Source organism: Microtus oregoni, unplaced genomic scaffold, assembly GCF_018167655.1.
Source record: "Microtus oregoni isolate MIOR12 unplaced genomic scaffold, Mior012 000007F_ref0000211, whole genome shotgun sequence".
In the NCBI taxonomy this organism is placed as follows: Eukaryota; Metazoa; Chordata; class Mammalia; order Rodentia; family Cricetidae; genus Microtus; species Microtus oregoni.
The window spans coordinates 49,930,523-49,948,016 of record NW_024543066.1 but is presented as its reverse complement, the minus strand read 5'-3'; the positions used below and the strand labels follow the sequence as shown (position 1 = coordinate 49,948,016).

At 38.9% G+C, this 17,494-nt stretch overlaps 1 protein-coding gene across 1 annotated transcript in view; it reads right to left on the bottom strand.

Annotated features, from left to right (window-relative positions):
• The window catches only part of Kcnh8 (potassium voltage-gated channel subfamily H member 8), a 431,344-nt gene that overhangs the window by 68,413 nt on the left and 345,437 nt on the right, over positions 1-17,494 (bottom strand). The window contains exons 9-11 of the mRNA XM_041656042.1: positions 14,278-14,477; positions 13,403-13,652; positions 5,989-6,203 (exon numbers count right to left, since the gene is read on the bottom strand). Of these exons, the coding sequence (XP_041511976.1) occupies positions 5,989-6,203; positions 13,403-13,652; positions 14,278-14,477 (665 nt within the window). The remainder of the gene's footprint in view (positions 1-5,988; positions 6,204-13,402; positions 13,653-14,277; positions 14,478-17,494) is intronic.

The following is a 17,494-nucleotide window of genomic DNA, read 5'->3' as shown; positions in this document are numbered from 1 at the left end:
AGCAAAACAAAGCAGTTTTGCAAGCACATTACAAAATAATGGTAATTGTGTTCAGAACAGTGGGAGGACTCAGACATTGTGATGAATAATCAGGTTTTAAGCCACTGTGAGTCTGCAGTAGGAACCACCCAAGTTTTGTTAGGAGATGCTGAGGTCACACCCTCTTGCTTTCAGTCCAGAGCCTCTCTCGGAATATTGGGGTCACTGCCTGTGTTTCTTGTAAATAGCAACTCAAAGGCTGTCACCGTGAAGACTGGGAGCCACCAAATCAGGACCTCTTCACCCTCTTAACAAAACAGCAGGGAGACAGAAAGAGGTGGCTTAGCATTTTATGATTCTTAGATAATGTGAGTGCAAACTGAAGTAGAGATGAGCACATTTATAACATTAATATGTTTTAGTCATTATTAGAAACCTTCCAGTATGACAGCATTAAAAAATTGATCCCTCCCCCAGATTGTTGGCATTCATTGCTGCATAGTGATCACAGCATCAAAACAAGCCAGCACCCACTATGCACAGCAAAACAATATTTGTGTGTAGATAGATCAATGCTTGAGTTTTAGCCGTCTTCATGTTTGAAAACAGTTCTTTTGGATGCTCTCCAATCATTTTATTTGTTTATCTCAAGTTCAAATCTCTTTATGTGAAGGAAAACTAGATTTCTTAAAATCAAATGAATTTGTGTTAAAATCAATTTGTAAAGCTTACCATAACTAATTGTGAGGTAAACTCACCACAATCTAAATAGCAGTAATAGCTAAATTAACCAATCACTGAGGGCCACCAGGAGCTATAAGTTGGGGCAAATATGGAAAATTTTCCAATAGCGTGAGATACATAATTACCATAATGTCAAAACAGCAATATCTAGTCTTTCAAAAAACTTAAAAAAACATTTTATATACATTAATTTTCTTGTGAGAATGAAGTGAGATCTTGTTCTAAAGCTGTTCAGTCTAATAGAGCTGCAGAAATCCCAGCATTGAGATTCCTTCTCAATGGGGACAATTCTTTTCAGCTTCTGTTTTATTTCGAAATGGGCTGATGTCAGTCTTGTTTTCATTATTTTGTATTTATTGTTTATAGTTAGACAGATTCACGCACTATGTAATGAGAAATCCAAGGATCTCTGCTAGTCTTTGTAAAAGTAGCCACTCAGTTTTCAGAGTCAGTGAATTCAGGTAGTTACATTTTTGCAGTTTACAGTCTCTTATGGAAGTTGTTCATCTTTCATAAGCATTGCTGTCCCAGAGAAGCTTGGTGACTGGTTACCTCTGTGTGTATGTGTGGGAACTAAGGAAAGGTGTTTGCTGACAGCAAAGGACAGGAGTCCTTCATCACAGGCTGGTACCAGAATGTAACTTTTCCCGACAGTCAAAGAATGCTGGAGAAGTTGGAAGGCTTTCCATGGGGTTGTGGATTACACAAAGAGTGGTCCAAACTTATTCAGCCATGGAACTGTATCTCAAGATTTTGGAGATAAGTTTGTGATGTGTGTGTGTGTGTTGTGGTATGTGTATATAAAAATAAGCATTTTGAGATTCAAGTAATTCAGAATGATAAAAATCTCAAAAGACAGCTTCAGTTCATATGTACTCTCATATTTTTTTTAAAAATAAATATGTAAAAAAAATAAATAAATATGTAGTCTAACTTAGCTGAATTTTATTTAGTGTTCAGTGTTTACATTTCTTTTAAACTCTTTCAAAAACACTACTGCCAATGTTTCCCAAAGGCTTTCTCTTTATTGTATTTTCATCTCAGTCACTGGATCCCTGTCACTAAGTAGCAGCCTGGCTTCTCCCAAGGCCATGGTGACATTAGCTCAGGGAGGGACAGCAGCTTGCCTAGGCCAGAGCAGCACTGTAATTTCTATGGTCTTGCATTCATCTTTCTTTCCAAGTGTGTCTTCTCACACTGCTGTTCTGTACTAGGGATCTTCTTTACAAAGAAGCAATGCTTTAGGGTTCCAGCCACAATGGTACAGCTTCTGCTGAAGAATAATGTGTAAAAGAATTATAAAACTGGACAAAATTCACCGATGCAATACACGGAGTGAGATTTCAGTGACTACGATGTTTGGGGAAAGGGAGGCACACCAGTCTGCATACCATGTTGAGATCTGTGCAAATGGAGGCACACCAGCCTGCACACTGTGTTGAGATCTGTGCAAATTGAGGCACACCAGCCTGCACACTGTGTTGAGATCTGTGCAAAGGGAGGCACACCAGCCTGTACACTGTTGAGATCTGTGCAAAGGGAGGCACACCAGTCTGCATACCATGTTGAGATCTGTGCAAATGGAGGCACACCAGCCTGCACACTGTGTTGAGATCTGTGCAAAGGGAGGCACACCAGCCTGTATACTGTTGAGACAGGTATCTCAGGGTAGGGGAAGGAAAATGTCCACTGTTGCTTTGCAAGATGAAACAGCAAACTAGAAAGGAGCAGTGTCACAAGGTAAGGAGATAAGATGAAGGTCAGAAAAGCCATTTTGTGTAGGATTTGGGGATAAAATACCTGGGGAGGGGGTAACTGCATCATTGCTAGGCTTGGAGTATTAGCCAACACCTAACTTTCATATGAAGGGCACAGTGCACCAAGAAGTTTAAACTGAAGATGTGTCTAGGAGGAGGCTAGGTTGCCGAACATAGATTTCATAGTCACATTGGCCTGAGGACCTGGAATCTGAAGTCAAGTTTTACCAAGAGAAAAGGACTTGAAATATGCTGAAGTGTCAGCAGAGTCCAGAGAAAACATTTCAAGAGTGAGGGAAACACTTCAAGATGAAGGACAAACTGAAAGAGATGGCTGTAGGCATGACAGAGGTGACCTGTTGATGCTCCATCACCAGAAGAAGACTTATTCCACATAGCGGAAAATGGTGGGGAGAAACTCCCTTGGTGAGGCATACTTTAAACAAGGTTTTGACACTGCTTTAAAAAGGAAAAATGATAGTGAGACCAAGAGGAGAAGAGGAGAGAAGACAGGAGAAGAAAAGCAAAGAAGGGAGAAGTGGTAATATATCGGATGAAATTAGATTATAATGTCACAACATAGTTAAAAATCAACTAAAATAAGAGACTTAAATGTCAGACACCAAACTCTAGAGGCTGACACTGAATAAAAGCTTCCAGACATTGATCTGGACAATGATGTTTCTTTTGAATGTGACTCTAACACCCAGTAAGGAAAGACTAGTTAAATTATGTGAAGTTTAAAGGTTCATAGCAAGGGAAACAAACAACGGAGTAAGAAACACACTGCAGAATGGTAGCTAACCACACATCTGATAGAGTTTGGTAGTCAAAATACGTGTGGATCTCAGACAAGCCAATGACAAGAAAAACATAGCCTGATTAAAAATGGGCAGACAGGGAAGGAAACAGCATAAGGATCAAACTAGACCCTCTAAATGTGGGTGATAGTTGTATGGCTGGGGCAGACTGTGGGGCCACGGCAGCGGATTTATCCCTACTGGCTCTTTGGGAATCCATTATCTTTGGATGGATACCTTGCTCAGCCTAGATATAGTAGGAAGGGCCTTCAACATTCCCCAAAGCATTCCTTACTCTTTCTGAGGAGTGGATGGGAGTGAGGTGGGGTGGGAGGGAAGGTGGAGGAGATGGAAGTAGTGGAGGGAGTGGGATTGGTATGTAAAATGAAGAAAAAAGATAGTTTGTTTTATTTTTAAAAAATATTTAATAAAATAATCAGTAAAGATACTCTTTGAAAGTAGATATACAAAAGGAGTTGGACAGCACTAGTAATCATGGAAATGCAAAATAAAACTGCAATGAGGTATAATCTCACAGAGCTGAGAGGTGAGATTAGAAGGGGGAATCCTCACATACTGTAGGATGAAATGCACAGTAGACACTAAAGTATAGCTACTACTGATCCAATAATTCTACTACTTGCTATGTATACAAATGAACTGAGATCAGTATGTGTCAGAGATATGTGTGTTCATGCTCATTGTCACATTCTTCCCAATAGGTAAGACTTGGGATCAACGTGAATGTGAATCAGTGAACAGATGAATAAAGGAAGCACAGTATTTATGCACTCTGGAGTGCTATTGACGCTCGACGAAGAAGGAAGTTCCATCATTTACAACATTGATGAACTCAGGTGTGGGGGCATTATGCTTAGTGAAGTAAGCCTGACATGATCCCATATGATTTCACCTTTGTTGTGATCTGGCTGCACCCAGATAGATGGCTTGGCTGCCCTCACTCGCCCTGACAGCTGAACATCCTTGTACCCTGTATTTGACAAGGATGTTTGTGTTCTTTCTGGTGTGTGGTGTTTTGCAGAAGTGTTCTTCAGTACACAATGCCCTGACCTTGACCTCAGGTTCTAGCTGCTCAGCATGGCTAGGGTAAGCTGCCTAAAGATATAAAAGGCTTAAGCTTGGGGAAAATAAAGGGTTCTTTCTCCTGCATTGAAGTTTCCATGTCTGAATCACGGCACCCCACACCAGTTTGGGTATCAAAGCTGCACTGGTGCGGCAACCTTTATGGGAAATGTGGAGAAAGCTGGAATCATAGAAGCTGAGAAAAGGATGGAAGTTACTTGAGGAAGGAAGGAGATACTGGTCTAAGGACACAAAAGTTTCATTGCTATTTCAGCATGCTGACTATCTTAAACAATGGCATGTTGTCCACCTGACTATTGCTGAGAGCATTTTAAATGTTATAATGAATATGAATATAAGAAACAACATAATAATTAGCTTGATTTATGTATTTAATAATGTATGCATATTTCAAAACAATATGCTATACTCCTTAAAACAGTCATTTTATACAATTACTGAGAAAAGCTGTATCTTGAATTTTAAGATTCAGTCTATTGCATGAGATGCATGGGAGCACTTTCAGAAGGCAGGACCTTTGCTACCCAGCTGCAGACTTTAATCCTGGGTCTGTTCTCTGGTGCTGCTCTAGTTGCCTGCTCACTTGCATAACCACAGCTACTCTTATCCTGTTTGCTCTGCCATGGAAATGGATTGACGCTAATCTTAAGGGATCATTTAATCATTAGTGTTTGTATAGGAAGAATACTTAGCATAATAGGTAGCTAATAAATATTGACCTCATTGGTATATTCTATCAACAGTGGAAAGGATGGGATATCATATCTTTATCTAACATCACTTATATCTCATACCTAAATGAAAAAATATGCAATTCTCATTTTCTATCAATTTTTCAAAAGAGAGAATGCTAATTATTACCCAAAATGTTTGTATATTTTGAAGTGGTCACAATTCCAGTTTCTTAAAGTTCTTAGTGCTACAAATATCCATGACAAGACACTGACTGTTACACAATGAACTTCATGCTCTGGCTTGACTTTCAACAATCATTCCTATTAAGTCATTGTCACTGACACATCTAACAAAGTCATGTCCACAATGAGCTTAAACACAAGACAGTATAGTACACATTTTAACAGGAAAGTTGTTGTATAAACTGAAACATGAAACAAATATATTTGCACAAAATGTTCATTATGCTTTAAGTGTGACAATCTTGGGATTGAATCAATTTATGAAAATTTTGCACTTTGAGATAGATTATTGTTTGTGGTACCATTTTAGAAAAAAAGATTAGTTTAGAGGAAATTTTCTGTCGAGCAGTTGAAAGGCTGAACATACAACAAGCACACAACAAGCTCTGACCCACAGACTTTCCCTTGAAGTTGTCAAACACTGAAGGGTGTCACTTATTTCCAGGTAAGTACTGTGTATCAAAGCTGCAATTAGACGTGAGCACATGAAGACGAGCAAGCAAGAACCTGCCCCAAATAGTACTTTCCTCGCATGTTAGTAAGGAACTGCAGGTTCTACTGGATATATCAGTTAACTAGGGGCTGAATATCTTACCTGCAGAGTCCTTTGAAGGAAGGCTATGACATTTGCCTCTGCTGTTCTATCTGATTCCCAGTCCCACATATTATATTAGAAAGGGGACTTACATCACTCTCATGACCTTCTCGAAGATTGTATGTGAGGTCATGCTGGATGTCTTCTACAAATTTGTGTGCGTACTCAGGGTAAAGGCCCAGGACCTCAAAGAGCCCTTTAAGGATGATGCACTGAAGATCACAGTAGGTCAGTGCCTTCACGTCAGCATTGGTCTTGATCACTTGGTCTTTAATTGATAGATTTGCTCCAATTAAATCCCCCTTTCCTAGGAACAGTGAAAAGAAAGAATCACATCATTTGGAAGAAAAGCAGAGCTGCGGCCAAGAAACTTCATTTGCTTTACAGACTCTATTTCTCTCAGATTGTACAAGAAAGTGAAGATCATGTGAGCACAGATACTCAATTTCAGCATTACTGGGAGTTGGGGCTCAATTGCTCTTTTGTTTTGGTGTGCAAAATACCATAAAACATTGTCACATGTCCTGTTGTAGATAGAGCTATCACTGGTTGTGAGCACTAGTTAGAGGACATATGTGGATGGCTTAGGCATCACAGATCACCCATGGGCTCTAAGCAGCTCTCTGGCAGAAATTGGAAAATGACTTTGAACCAGTCAGTTTGTGACAGTCTCTTCAACCATTCAAGCTAGTAATGACTGATTTTCCTAGGCAGACAAATGGCTCTGAGCTTCTCAGGTCAGTGCTGCAGCAAACCTATTGCCTAGAGTCTAGAACTTTTGATAGGAATCAGACTTCTGGTAGAAGCATGATATTCAGCAGACTAAGATTCTTTCATTTACTTGTGATTGTGTCTACAAGATGGACAGAAGTGCAAACTGGAAGGAGAAACTCTCTGTCCCTCTACTGAGAAAGGGGTAAGAACTGAACATTTTGGGCCATAGTTTGCATATGTGTGTAACCTTAGAGCACATCTCCCAGTTGTCAAGTTCAGTGACAGTGTAAGAACGCACTTTCTCACACAGTCAAGGAGTGGATAAACCAATAGCTAGGGTCTCACAGGACTATTGTGGGACCAGTGTTCCCCAATTCCCCTTGATGTCTAGCAGCAGTGTGGCTGTCTACAGTAATTAGGCTGCCTTCTAGGAACTAACTTGCTTCTTTGTTGATGAGCTAATATTGGACAATTTCATCTTTTAAACCCTTTATGTGCATTTGAACTTCTTCTGTTGAGAATTCTCTGTTCAGTTCAGTGCCCCATTTTATAATTGGGTTAATTAGCATTTTAAAGTCTAGTTTCTTGAGTTCTTTATATATTTTGGAAATCAGACCTTTGTCTGTTGTGGGGTTGGTGAATATCTTCTCCCAATCAGTAGGTTGCCTTTTTGTCTTAATGACAGTGTCCTTTGCTTTACAGAAGCTTCTCAGTTTTAGGTGGTCCCATTTATTCAATGTTGCTCTTATTGTTTGTGCTGCTGGAGTTATACATAGGAAGTGTCTCCTGTTGCATATCACCATAGAACCTTCATCTGGCGATGGATGGAGATAGAGACAGAGACCCACATAGGAGCACTGGACTGACCTCCCAAGGTCCAAATGAGGAGCAGAAGAAGTGAGAACGTGAGCAAAGAAGTCAGGACCACAAGGGCTACGCCCATACACTGAGACGGTGGGGCTGATCTAATGGGAGCTCATCAAGGCCAGCTGGACTGGGACTAATGGAGCATGTGATCAAACCAGACTCTCTGAACATGGCTGACAATGAGGGCTGACTGAGAAGCCAAGGACAGTGGCACTGGGTTTTGATTCTGCTGCATGTACTGATTTTGTGGGAGCCTAGTCTGTTTGGATGCTCACCTTCCTAGACCTGGATGGAGGGGGGAGGACCTTGGACTTCCCACAGGGCAGGCAACCCTGACTGCTCTTTGGACTGGAGAGGGAGAGGGAGGGAGAGTGGGGGGAGGGAGAAGGGGAGTGGGAGGAGGGGAGGAGGTAGAAATTTTTAATTAAAAAAGTAACCCCCCACATGGCAGAGAATAGAAAAGCAATATGGGTTAATTTAAAATGTAGGAGTTAGCTAGTAAGAAACCTGAGCTATCAGCCAAGCATTTATAATTTTAAAAAATCCTTTATGTGATTTCAAAAGTTGAAAGTACCAGAAGGGAGAAATAGCCTCAAATATCAAGAAATCACTGAAATCAACTTCTGATATTCTTTGGACATAGCCACAAAGTCAACACAAAAGACATGAAGAAGCATTTAATTTTTAGACAAACTTGCGTTGAAGGCCAGAGGAACAACAGTATATTCACATAGCACCAGGCACTCAGGTTTCTAGTGAGAGGTTTCTGAGTCTGTCCATCAAAGAGCATCGCTCCCAGGCATCATCTTATCATGACTATCTGAAAAGCTTTTTTACTATGTTGTAAGCAACCAAGGCAAACAGCTGCAGTCCTCAGTAACAAAGAAGACAAGCCACTGCAATGTTATCAAGAGGGCTGGAGAGATGGCTCAGCTGTTAAGACTGTTGGCTGCTCTTCTAGAGGTGCTGAGTTCAATTCCCAGTGACACATGCAGCAATTACATGGTAGCTCACAACATCTATTAGAGGATCCAAGTAGTGTGCACAAGTACATGCAGACAGAGCACTTGTATGCATAAAATATATAAATAAGTCTCTATTTAAAAATATTACAAGTAAACTTCTCTACTTCACATTCAATTATTTTCTTTTTAATTTTCCCCAATATAATATTTTTATTAATTATTTGGGAATTTTGTACAGTGCACCCTGATCACACTTGATTCCTATTTCTCCCATGTTCACTCTCCTACCCTTGTTCACCCCAAAAAACCCCAAACCAAAAAACTCATCAAGTCCAATTTGTGTTGCCCATATATTCTTTGGGGGCATGATCAAATGCCCAGTGGCCAGTTCCTTAAAGAAAACCGAGTCCAACCCTCCCACCCCAACTCTTGTCAGAACCCGTGAGCTGTGAAAAGCTACACACCAGCATCTTTATCACAATTTTGAAAAACTCTCTTCAATAGGTTTCTGTCTGGACTGTTTCGTTCATAGTCTTCAATGTCTCTCATCTTCAGTTATAAGTTTGCAGTCAATGATACTGCTACAAAAGAAGCTGCCCATAGTATGCATTGGCAGCATGGGTCATGCACTTCCAACTGGTTACTACCTGGTTTCCAGCAGCATCATGGATCGCAGATGTCAACTTGACTGCTGTGGCAGTATGGACCACACAAGTTTTTCAAGGAAACTTAATACACAAAATGAACCATTCTTTATCTCAGATACCTTGTTGCTCTGTCAAGGTGATCTTTGGCTGGGCAGTGTCTCCTCTGGGAGGATCTGCTCCAGTTCCAGAATATTGTATGCCATCCTGCACTTGGTGCTGGCCACCCCAGGTATGGCCATCGGGTGTGTGGGCTCAAGCTCTCCTCTCTGCAGCAAGAGCAGCTCTAGGGGCCACAGCTGCAGCTGAGGCTTCATGCTGTGGGTCAGCGCTGCATGGGAGCAGGAGCACTGCCCTGGTGTATGAGGAAGGGGCAAGGCAAGCCTAATGGTGGCCTGAGCCTCTGGGTGGCCCAAAGACTAACCATACTCAGCAAGGACATGCTTCTTTTTCTACCATGGCAACAAGTCCACACCTGTCTCCAAATCCACATCTCTAGCTCCACTTTGCCCCTGCTGACCTTGCTGCTTCAATATGCCATCCTTTTTTTCCACTTCCATGAAACCACCTTTTAAAAGCATCTTCCCATAAGACCTGCCTTCTTTTAGTTGTTCCTCAAAGCCTCCGTGTGTCTCTCGTGTTCCTTAGAGGTGCTCTGAGGCCCTGTGGGTTCTGACAGCTGCCACCACATTACTTGTAAGAGACAAAATTCCAAGTCCTGTTCCTCACCGCCTGGCAGCGCTCTGGCTCCTGCTTGGGTCCTGGTTGTGCAGTGGTGGCCTCAGCTCTTACATCTAATTTCTAAATGATTACTTCATTGTGCCCAGAATTTCGGAAATAAAATTCGTGACACTAAACTCATAAAAGCCCATTCTATTTAATTTATCAGTAGAAGGAAAGATGAAATTAATCACACATGATCGATATATTGAGAATATGTATAAAATAAAAATTAAGGTAAATTATTAGTTACATCAAATATTAATTTCAAATTAATATTAGATTTTAAACTTTAAAGTTAAGGTTACTTTGGTAGAAGAAAACAAAACATATCATATTTTTAGTTCCTGGCTACATTTTCTGGAAGAATTTAAACCTGACTTATAGTCACTAATATTGCTAAATTTGAAATTATGTTTTCTGTACGTTTTGTTTAAAATCTCCACAGTTGAAGGCAGATATAAGATAGAATCACAGACAGGAAGTAATCAATGCAGCGATTCTTTACTTTTGTCTTTTTGAGGATGATTATCAGGACAGCGTTATGGGTAGAATTCTATTATGCCAGGGATATTTGGAGGAACATTAAGCCCTCTATACTTTCATATTTATGGTTGCTGTGTTATGACTATGAGCAAATGAATACCACAAACACTTAGCTAAATTTGACACTTTGGAAAGAATTCCAGCTTTTTTTTTCGTTTGGATTTGGTGAATATTTATGGAGCATGGATAATGTATTGAGTTCTGTCCAGGCCTCCCTGCCTCCTAACTGCCCTGTAGATTCCTTCTTGCTTTTGTTAAAATTTCTGAACTATTCTTTAACTACTCCAGGTCTTACTATTCTTAATCCTGAATGAAAAGAATTATTTCTCTGCCCCCTTGCGTGATGATGGGGGCATCCATCTCCTCGGAGGTGCTTTGTCTCTGAGAATCAACCACAGTAACAAATAGGGATATTGAATTACACAGAGGCAGATGAATATCATCCGCTGAGGCACTGCTCATCAGTCATTGCCATTTTCTGCCTTCATCACAAATTCCTATGATAATTCTGTCTAGCATGAGAACTGGAAATGCTGATTGGAAGATGCTGTTGCTTGAGGTTTTGCTTAAAAACATCTTCCTCTCAATACCACTAATTCATATCAGTTACAGAATGAACTCCTGTTAAGTAACTAGAGAGTAAATATGAAGCTATATGCTTAGTAAATCAGTGTAGGTTGAATTAGTCAACGTGAAGTAATATTATGATGAAGAGAATTACATCATCCCACCTATATGTTAATCTTGACACTTCAGAGTTTGAAATGATCAAGCTGGATTTCCACCAATTTTGAAACATACACAGTGGGAACATAGCAGTGAAATACCATCATAAAAAAAAATCACAATTTATGGAGAAATTTGGAGCAGGAAGCAAAACAGCAACAAAGTAAATCTTTCAGCAATAAGTAATTTTAATTATAAGAGTGATTACTATTGGATCATGTTTTATAAGCTATAGCAGTCATATCAAAGCTATTAACTTTTCACATTTTTGTTCTAATGTCATGGATGATCTCTTCTTCTTCCATTCCTAAAACTGTTGTTAGTCAACAAATTGAAAAGTGGATGAGAATTAAAAGAAAAGCCTGATTATTTTTAAATGGTGTGTTATATCTGCTTGCATGTATGTTATATCATAAGGTTCTAAAAAGTAATCAGATCCTCAAAAGTAGGCTGTGTCAATAGGCAAATCAGCAGGCTTTAAAAGTTTCAGTGGTACTAGGGAAACTCCAGGAAAATACGATTTAAACCACGTTTCAGAAGCAAATTAGAAACCATTGTCAATTCTAAGCCAGAATTATAAAGTGGTAGAATGATTGTTCTTTAATTTTGCAAGTCAAGAATAGGAACCAACTGCTTTAACATCTTCTTCACTTACCTAGAAGATAACATCACAGAAGGCTAATAAAAACTAAACCAAATTTTGAAGGGCAATCCCATCTTCGCTTCATTAAGTGAAACTGAAATCCTCAGGAAGCAGGGAAAGCCAGAGCCACAGGTTCTGTCGGTACATAGTCACCAGCTAGTCCTCTCTAGTTGAAGCAGCTACACTGTCATAGTCTGTTAGCTATGCTGTAGCACAATGCAGCTAAGGTATGATACGCAACAAGGATGTATTTCTGATGGTTCTAGAGCTGAGAAATTCAAGGTCAGGGCTTTGGCTGCTTAAGTGTATAATAAGGGCCAACTTTCTCCTTCTTATCTCTTGACTTATCATTGTGATATCATGGCAGAAAAACTTAGGTGGCTCTCTGAGGCTTCCACTTTGAAGGTACCAATCATATCCTAGGTTCCCACAACCTAATTTCATCTCCTCAAGGATGTGTTTCAGGAAATGAATTTGGAAAACACATTCAGATCTGACAAGATTTCAAGACTTGATAATGCCCCTAAGGCATCAGCTCATACTTGGGACCCAGAATTATCACTTCTCTCATATAAAATATAATCTGTCTGGAAGCTCACCACCTCAGCAGCAGGTTGACAGTACTGACATAAAATGATATGTATTCTTTAGATAAGGAAAGGGAAGTAGGCTCCGGAGCCACCCAGAATCAGAAAATGCCTCTACATCTGTGTCTACATTCTGTGAAGGCTTAAATGTCACATGTGCCAAAATACTTCACAAGGCATTGTTCACAAATCAGTTTCTTAGAAGATTAGAACAAAAAGTACTGCATTAGCCATTTACTGACATGATTTTAGACATTTCTGTATTGCTTTGCTGTTTAAAATATGCTTTGAATTCATCTGATGCTCAACTACCCCCACCCTGGGCAAATTTTCCATCTTATCCTTCCCTTGAGTTTAATCCCTATAAGGGCAAAACTTCTAGCAATTTTTGTTCTTCCACAATCTTAGTGCTCAGACCACTGTCCAGTTCACTCACAGATCCGCAATAAGGGTTGACTGAACAAACAAATAAGAGTGAATTCAAAAAGAAACTCATAAAATTGGGAGTGAATTTTTTTCCACATTAAGTCATATATCGTCTTCTGCCAGCTTCCCTTTACATTTCACTGAAAAATAATTATATTAGCATTTGAAGTCAACATCAAATGGCACAGAGTTTTCACAGCTATGAGTTGTCTTTGAAGCACTGAAAAGAGCATGTGTCCACCCTAGCAGTATTAGGTTAATGGCAGTGATGGAAATTGTTCTCCAAGTTAAATCATTTTTGCTCTATTTCTGGCACAGATAAAACTTGGTTATAACATTTTTTTGGATGGACTCTCTAAAAAATTAAAAAATTCTTTATGAAAATAGGGCTGATGTTGCATTGAAGACTGTATGGGATGTGATTAGAACTCAGAAAGACTTATATATGGGTACAGTTAAGTAAGGGAACATTTACTCACTTGTAGGATGGGGATAATATTTATATTGCCTGAACTTTGTTTATATAAGAATCATGAAATGGTGTAAATTGAATCCAATATGGAGTCCATATTTGCCATCTCCTATTAGTATCTATCGTACCCTTCCCTACTTTGTATTCCTCATACTCCAAAGTAAAATTTCAGAGAAACTTTTCAGCCAAAACCTACCTAGAATAGCCAATACCATGCTGTCTTTAAGAACCTCCATGGAGCCTGAACACACAAAGTAGATGGCCTGCAGAGCATCTCCCTGGCGTAGCAGATACTCTCCTGGAGCACAGAATGAAGTTTTGATATGAAGAGACAAAGATCTGAGGCAGCCCCGGCTGGCACATTCAAACAGCGACAGCTGTAAGATCTCCTTGTTTAGATGCATTGTGATATCAGAGCGCAGCTCATCTGGAAAGTCTTTCAGAAGCTGTTGGGAAAGAGGAAGGGAGAAAGAAAAGTGTGGTGAGTCTGGTCTAGTCAATGACTTTGTGAGATACCAGTGGCACTCTTCCTACATGGTCAACTGCATTATACAAGAGGAGGTTGATATATTCTGTGAGATTTCTCTGCACAATCTCCAGGACTATATAGTGAGTATGACCTTAGCTATGTACCACTGAATAATCAGGTGATAATAAATCTGGAGAAATTTTTTAAAATTCTAAAGTATCCTGGTAGGAAGACTTGTTACTCTTCTAGATATGGGGACTTGGACCACTGATATTTCTTAATGTGTCATGATCATATGAAAAGATCAAGTTATCTCTTTTAAAATAAGAGAGAAAATGAATCCTTTCAAAAAACACAAGTATAAAAATAAATCCATTTGATTGAATAAAGTAGTAAATTCTTATGAGACTGTCATCACAGAATAGCAGTTTAAAAACTCCAGTCATGATGCAGGGTGGGATGTAAGTCTATGTTGACAAAGACAAGGAGATAAAGAGGCTGGTAAATGTGTCCCTCTCTTATGCCTGCATTAGAACTCTTTGCCTTTACCTAATGATATGTGTTTTTTGCCTGAAAATATCAAGATATGAAGCGCACATTACCTCATTTGAATCTATTCCATTGTTGACTGACCAGGTTGTCTGAAAGTATTCAAGCATCCTCTGCTTGAGCTGCTGGGGAAGGTGATGCACGCGGATGAAATCCTTTAGGTCCTTGGTTCTGGTGTGATAGAGACTCCATCTGGAGTACATCCTCTGTATGATGGCGGTCACATTCCCAAACACCAAGGCATGCATCAGGGCTATAGAGCACAACAGATCTCAGGATAGTAAGACAGAGGCCCTGTGCATATAAGTGTAGCTTATAGATGTATTAGAGTACAGCATAATTATATAGCCATACTGATATGATTCTTTTGCAAGTAAGATGTAGGCAAGCCACTCTGTCATAAGTTCACTCAATCCCAAAGCAGTCATTTTGCCTTCATATGGCTTGATTTAAAAAAAAAAGAATAAAACATGGATTTGATTCTTTGACACACATGCAATCCCTTACTTGTCATTATGGTTCCAAAAACTTGTAATTTGAATTCTATCAGCAAAAGGATTACTTTAGTAGTTACACATGGTTTAATAGCTATGATATAATTCTATCAAAACTTTTATAGGATAAGCTATAAATTTACAGTTAACAGACATCCTCTTAAAAGACAAGACTTTGCATCTCATAGTGATTGGCAGAATGGAATGAGAATGGTTTGTGTAGATACTAACAGCTGACTCAAGAAGGCTCAGTTTTACCTAGGGCTATGAAATTAGAAGACAGAGGGAGGCCTGGATTCTTATTCTCACAAGCAGATCAGTTCGTAGTTACACTAGATTTGATCCCTGGTCCCTACCCTGAATTAGGACATGATGAGATAAAAAGCACAGAAGTTCTGTAAATTCTCCTGTTTCATTTTTTTTCCTTATAAAGGGACTGAAAAGATAAAAGCATATCTGTGAGGACCTATCAGATGGGGCTAGTACCATAATGTCAGGGTGGAGGGAACAACAGTAGAAGTTTCTTAATGGTGTGGGATGTCCTTCTGTATATGTGTTGCTTTTATTGTTTAATAAATGAAGCTGTTTTTGGCCAATGGCTTAACTGTGTAAAGCCAGGCTGGAAGGGCTATATAGGGAGAGTAGGTGGAGTCAGGAGGTGCCATGTAGTTGCCACCAGAGACAGATGTGATGGAATTGTGATGGTAAGCCATAGCCACATGGCGATAGTCAGATTAATGGAGATTAATGGGTTAATTTAGGATTTAAAAGTAAACCAGAAATGCGCTAAATGGGAAATGAACAAGCAGCCTCTGCCACATCTTGGCACCAAGTTGTATACACAGTAAATATACAAATGCATGAACAAAGATAGCTCCTGAATATTTTAAGACAGCTCCAGTTCATTTTTCACCCATAGCCACCAGGGATTGCCAGATGCTGAGGTATAAATTCCATTTTAATCTAACACTGGGACTAAAATTCTGCATCAAGTTATATATCATAATTTTAATAGAATAATGGTCATCATGCCTATAAAGTCACATTTTAATTACAAGATCTTAGCTTCTTTAGAAAGTGATTTGAATAGAGTTAACTTTGGAATCTGTATCCAGGAGAAGAGAAGTTACAGAAGCAGACAAAACTAGATCTGCAGCCCAGCTTTCCTCCTCCTAATTGTGTGAATGTACCAAGTTAAATCCTTAAAAACAATAAAAACATTAGAATAGGGCTTTTGATATGGCTATTTCTTGCTATTTTCATCCTATTTTTGATCCTGAAACCCTTGTAAAGTATGAGAAGAGAATCAAGTGCATAAACTTATCATCTGATTATACACATATGTACACATACTAGTAAGTAAATATTAAAACATAAAAATGTCATTATGTGGCCCTCATTTCCCTTATATGCTAAATAGACAATTATCTTAAGTATAGGACTACTCTGAGCTATAAAAAATAGAGTATCCCAATTTGCTTAGAAGTATCTAGTATATGTATAAAACAGTAGTTGTTCATGTTAACTTTTTCCTTGAATGTGCAAAGTATTACAAATGTCAGTGCACTCAGGGAGTAAGATTTGGAAGAAAAGATTTAAGATTGCTGGTAACTCTTTTTTTAGGGCTGAGTTATAATTCTTTTTTATTGATTTTTATTGAGCTCTATATTTTTCTCAACTCTCCTCCCTGCCTCTCCCCTCACCCTTCAACCCTCCCCCTTTATAAGAGTTACATCATTCTTGATAGAAACTACTTCTTGATGAAAGAACTCAAGAAAATACTCAGTGCCTGCTGCATGTAGACACACATAAAAACACAAAAGTAGAATGCTCCTAAATATCCAAAAAGATCTAAAGGAAAACAAATAGTCATTAGCAACTTTATGGTGTATGGGTTTATGGATTCTAAGTAGTTTATTCTGTGTGATTTTACAAGTACAATGAATAGCTCAGGGGCTTAAATATTTTACTTTGAAGAAAAAAATCTCTACTGGCAAAAAATTCATTGAGTTAAAAAAACGGATTAATCACCAAATCAAAAAAATTAGACAGAGATCTCAGGCTCTGCAGTAAGCTGATGGGTATGGATTGGATGCTCTGTCATCTGTCACTGTGTGTAGTAGTTTTCTTCCAGAGAATAAGCCTGTTTTATTTATTTTAACACCGTGTTTCTTAATTATCAGTATGATTTTAACTTTTTTTGCTTAATTATAATGTGCAAAGCACTAAAACTGAGAGAAGTAATACGTTCAGACCGTTTAGCATCCTAATTGTACATTATCAATAAAATAAATTACTGGATTAATTGTAGCATTCATAAATGTTGTTGGAAAGATCTCATCTGAGTCACCACAATTTCAAAGTCTTATTTCTGCATAGAAAACCACTTCTAAGTTAAGAAGTTAGAAAATAAAACCCAGTTCTCATAGCCCCCCCCCCCCACTTGGGTACTGACACTCATTCTGTCGTTCTGTCTTGGCAGAAAGTGTGTGTGTAACTGTCAGGCAAAATCATTTCATCTTTTGCGAAAGTTTGACTCAAAACTTCTGTATCCAGGTCAGTTTGGAAATTATCACTGACTTTTCTCATTCTCTCTCAGAAAACTATCTGTCTGTCTATCATCTATCTGTCTATCTATCTATCTATCTATCTATCTATCTATCTATCTATCTATCTATCATCTATATTTTTTGAGTGCTCAACCTACTGAGTAAGCTGGAGGCTCTTTCACTTTGTGTGGTACCTTTACATAAAATGCATTTTATACAATTTTATT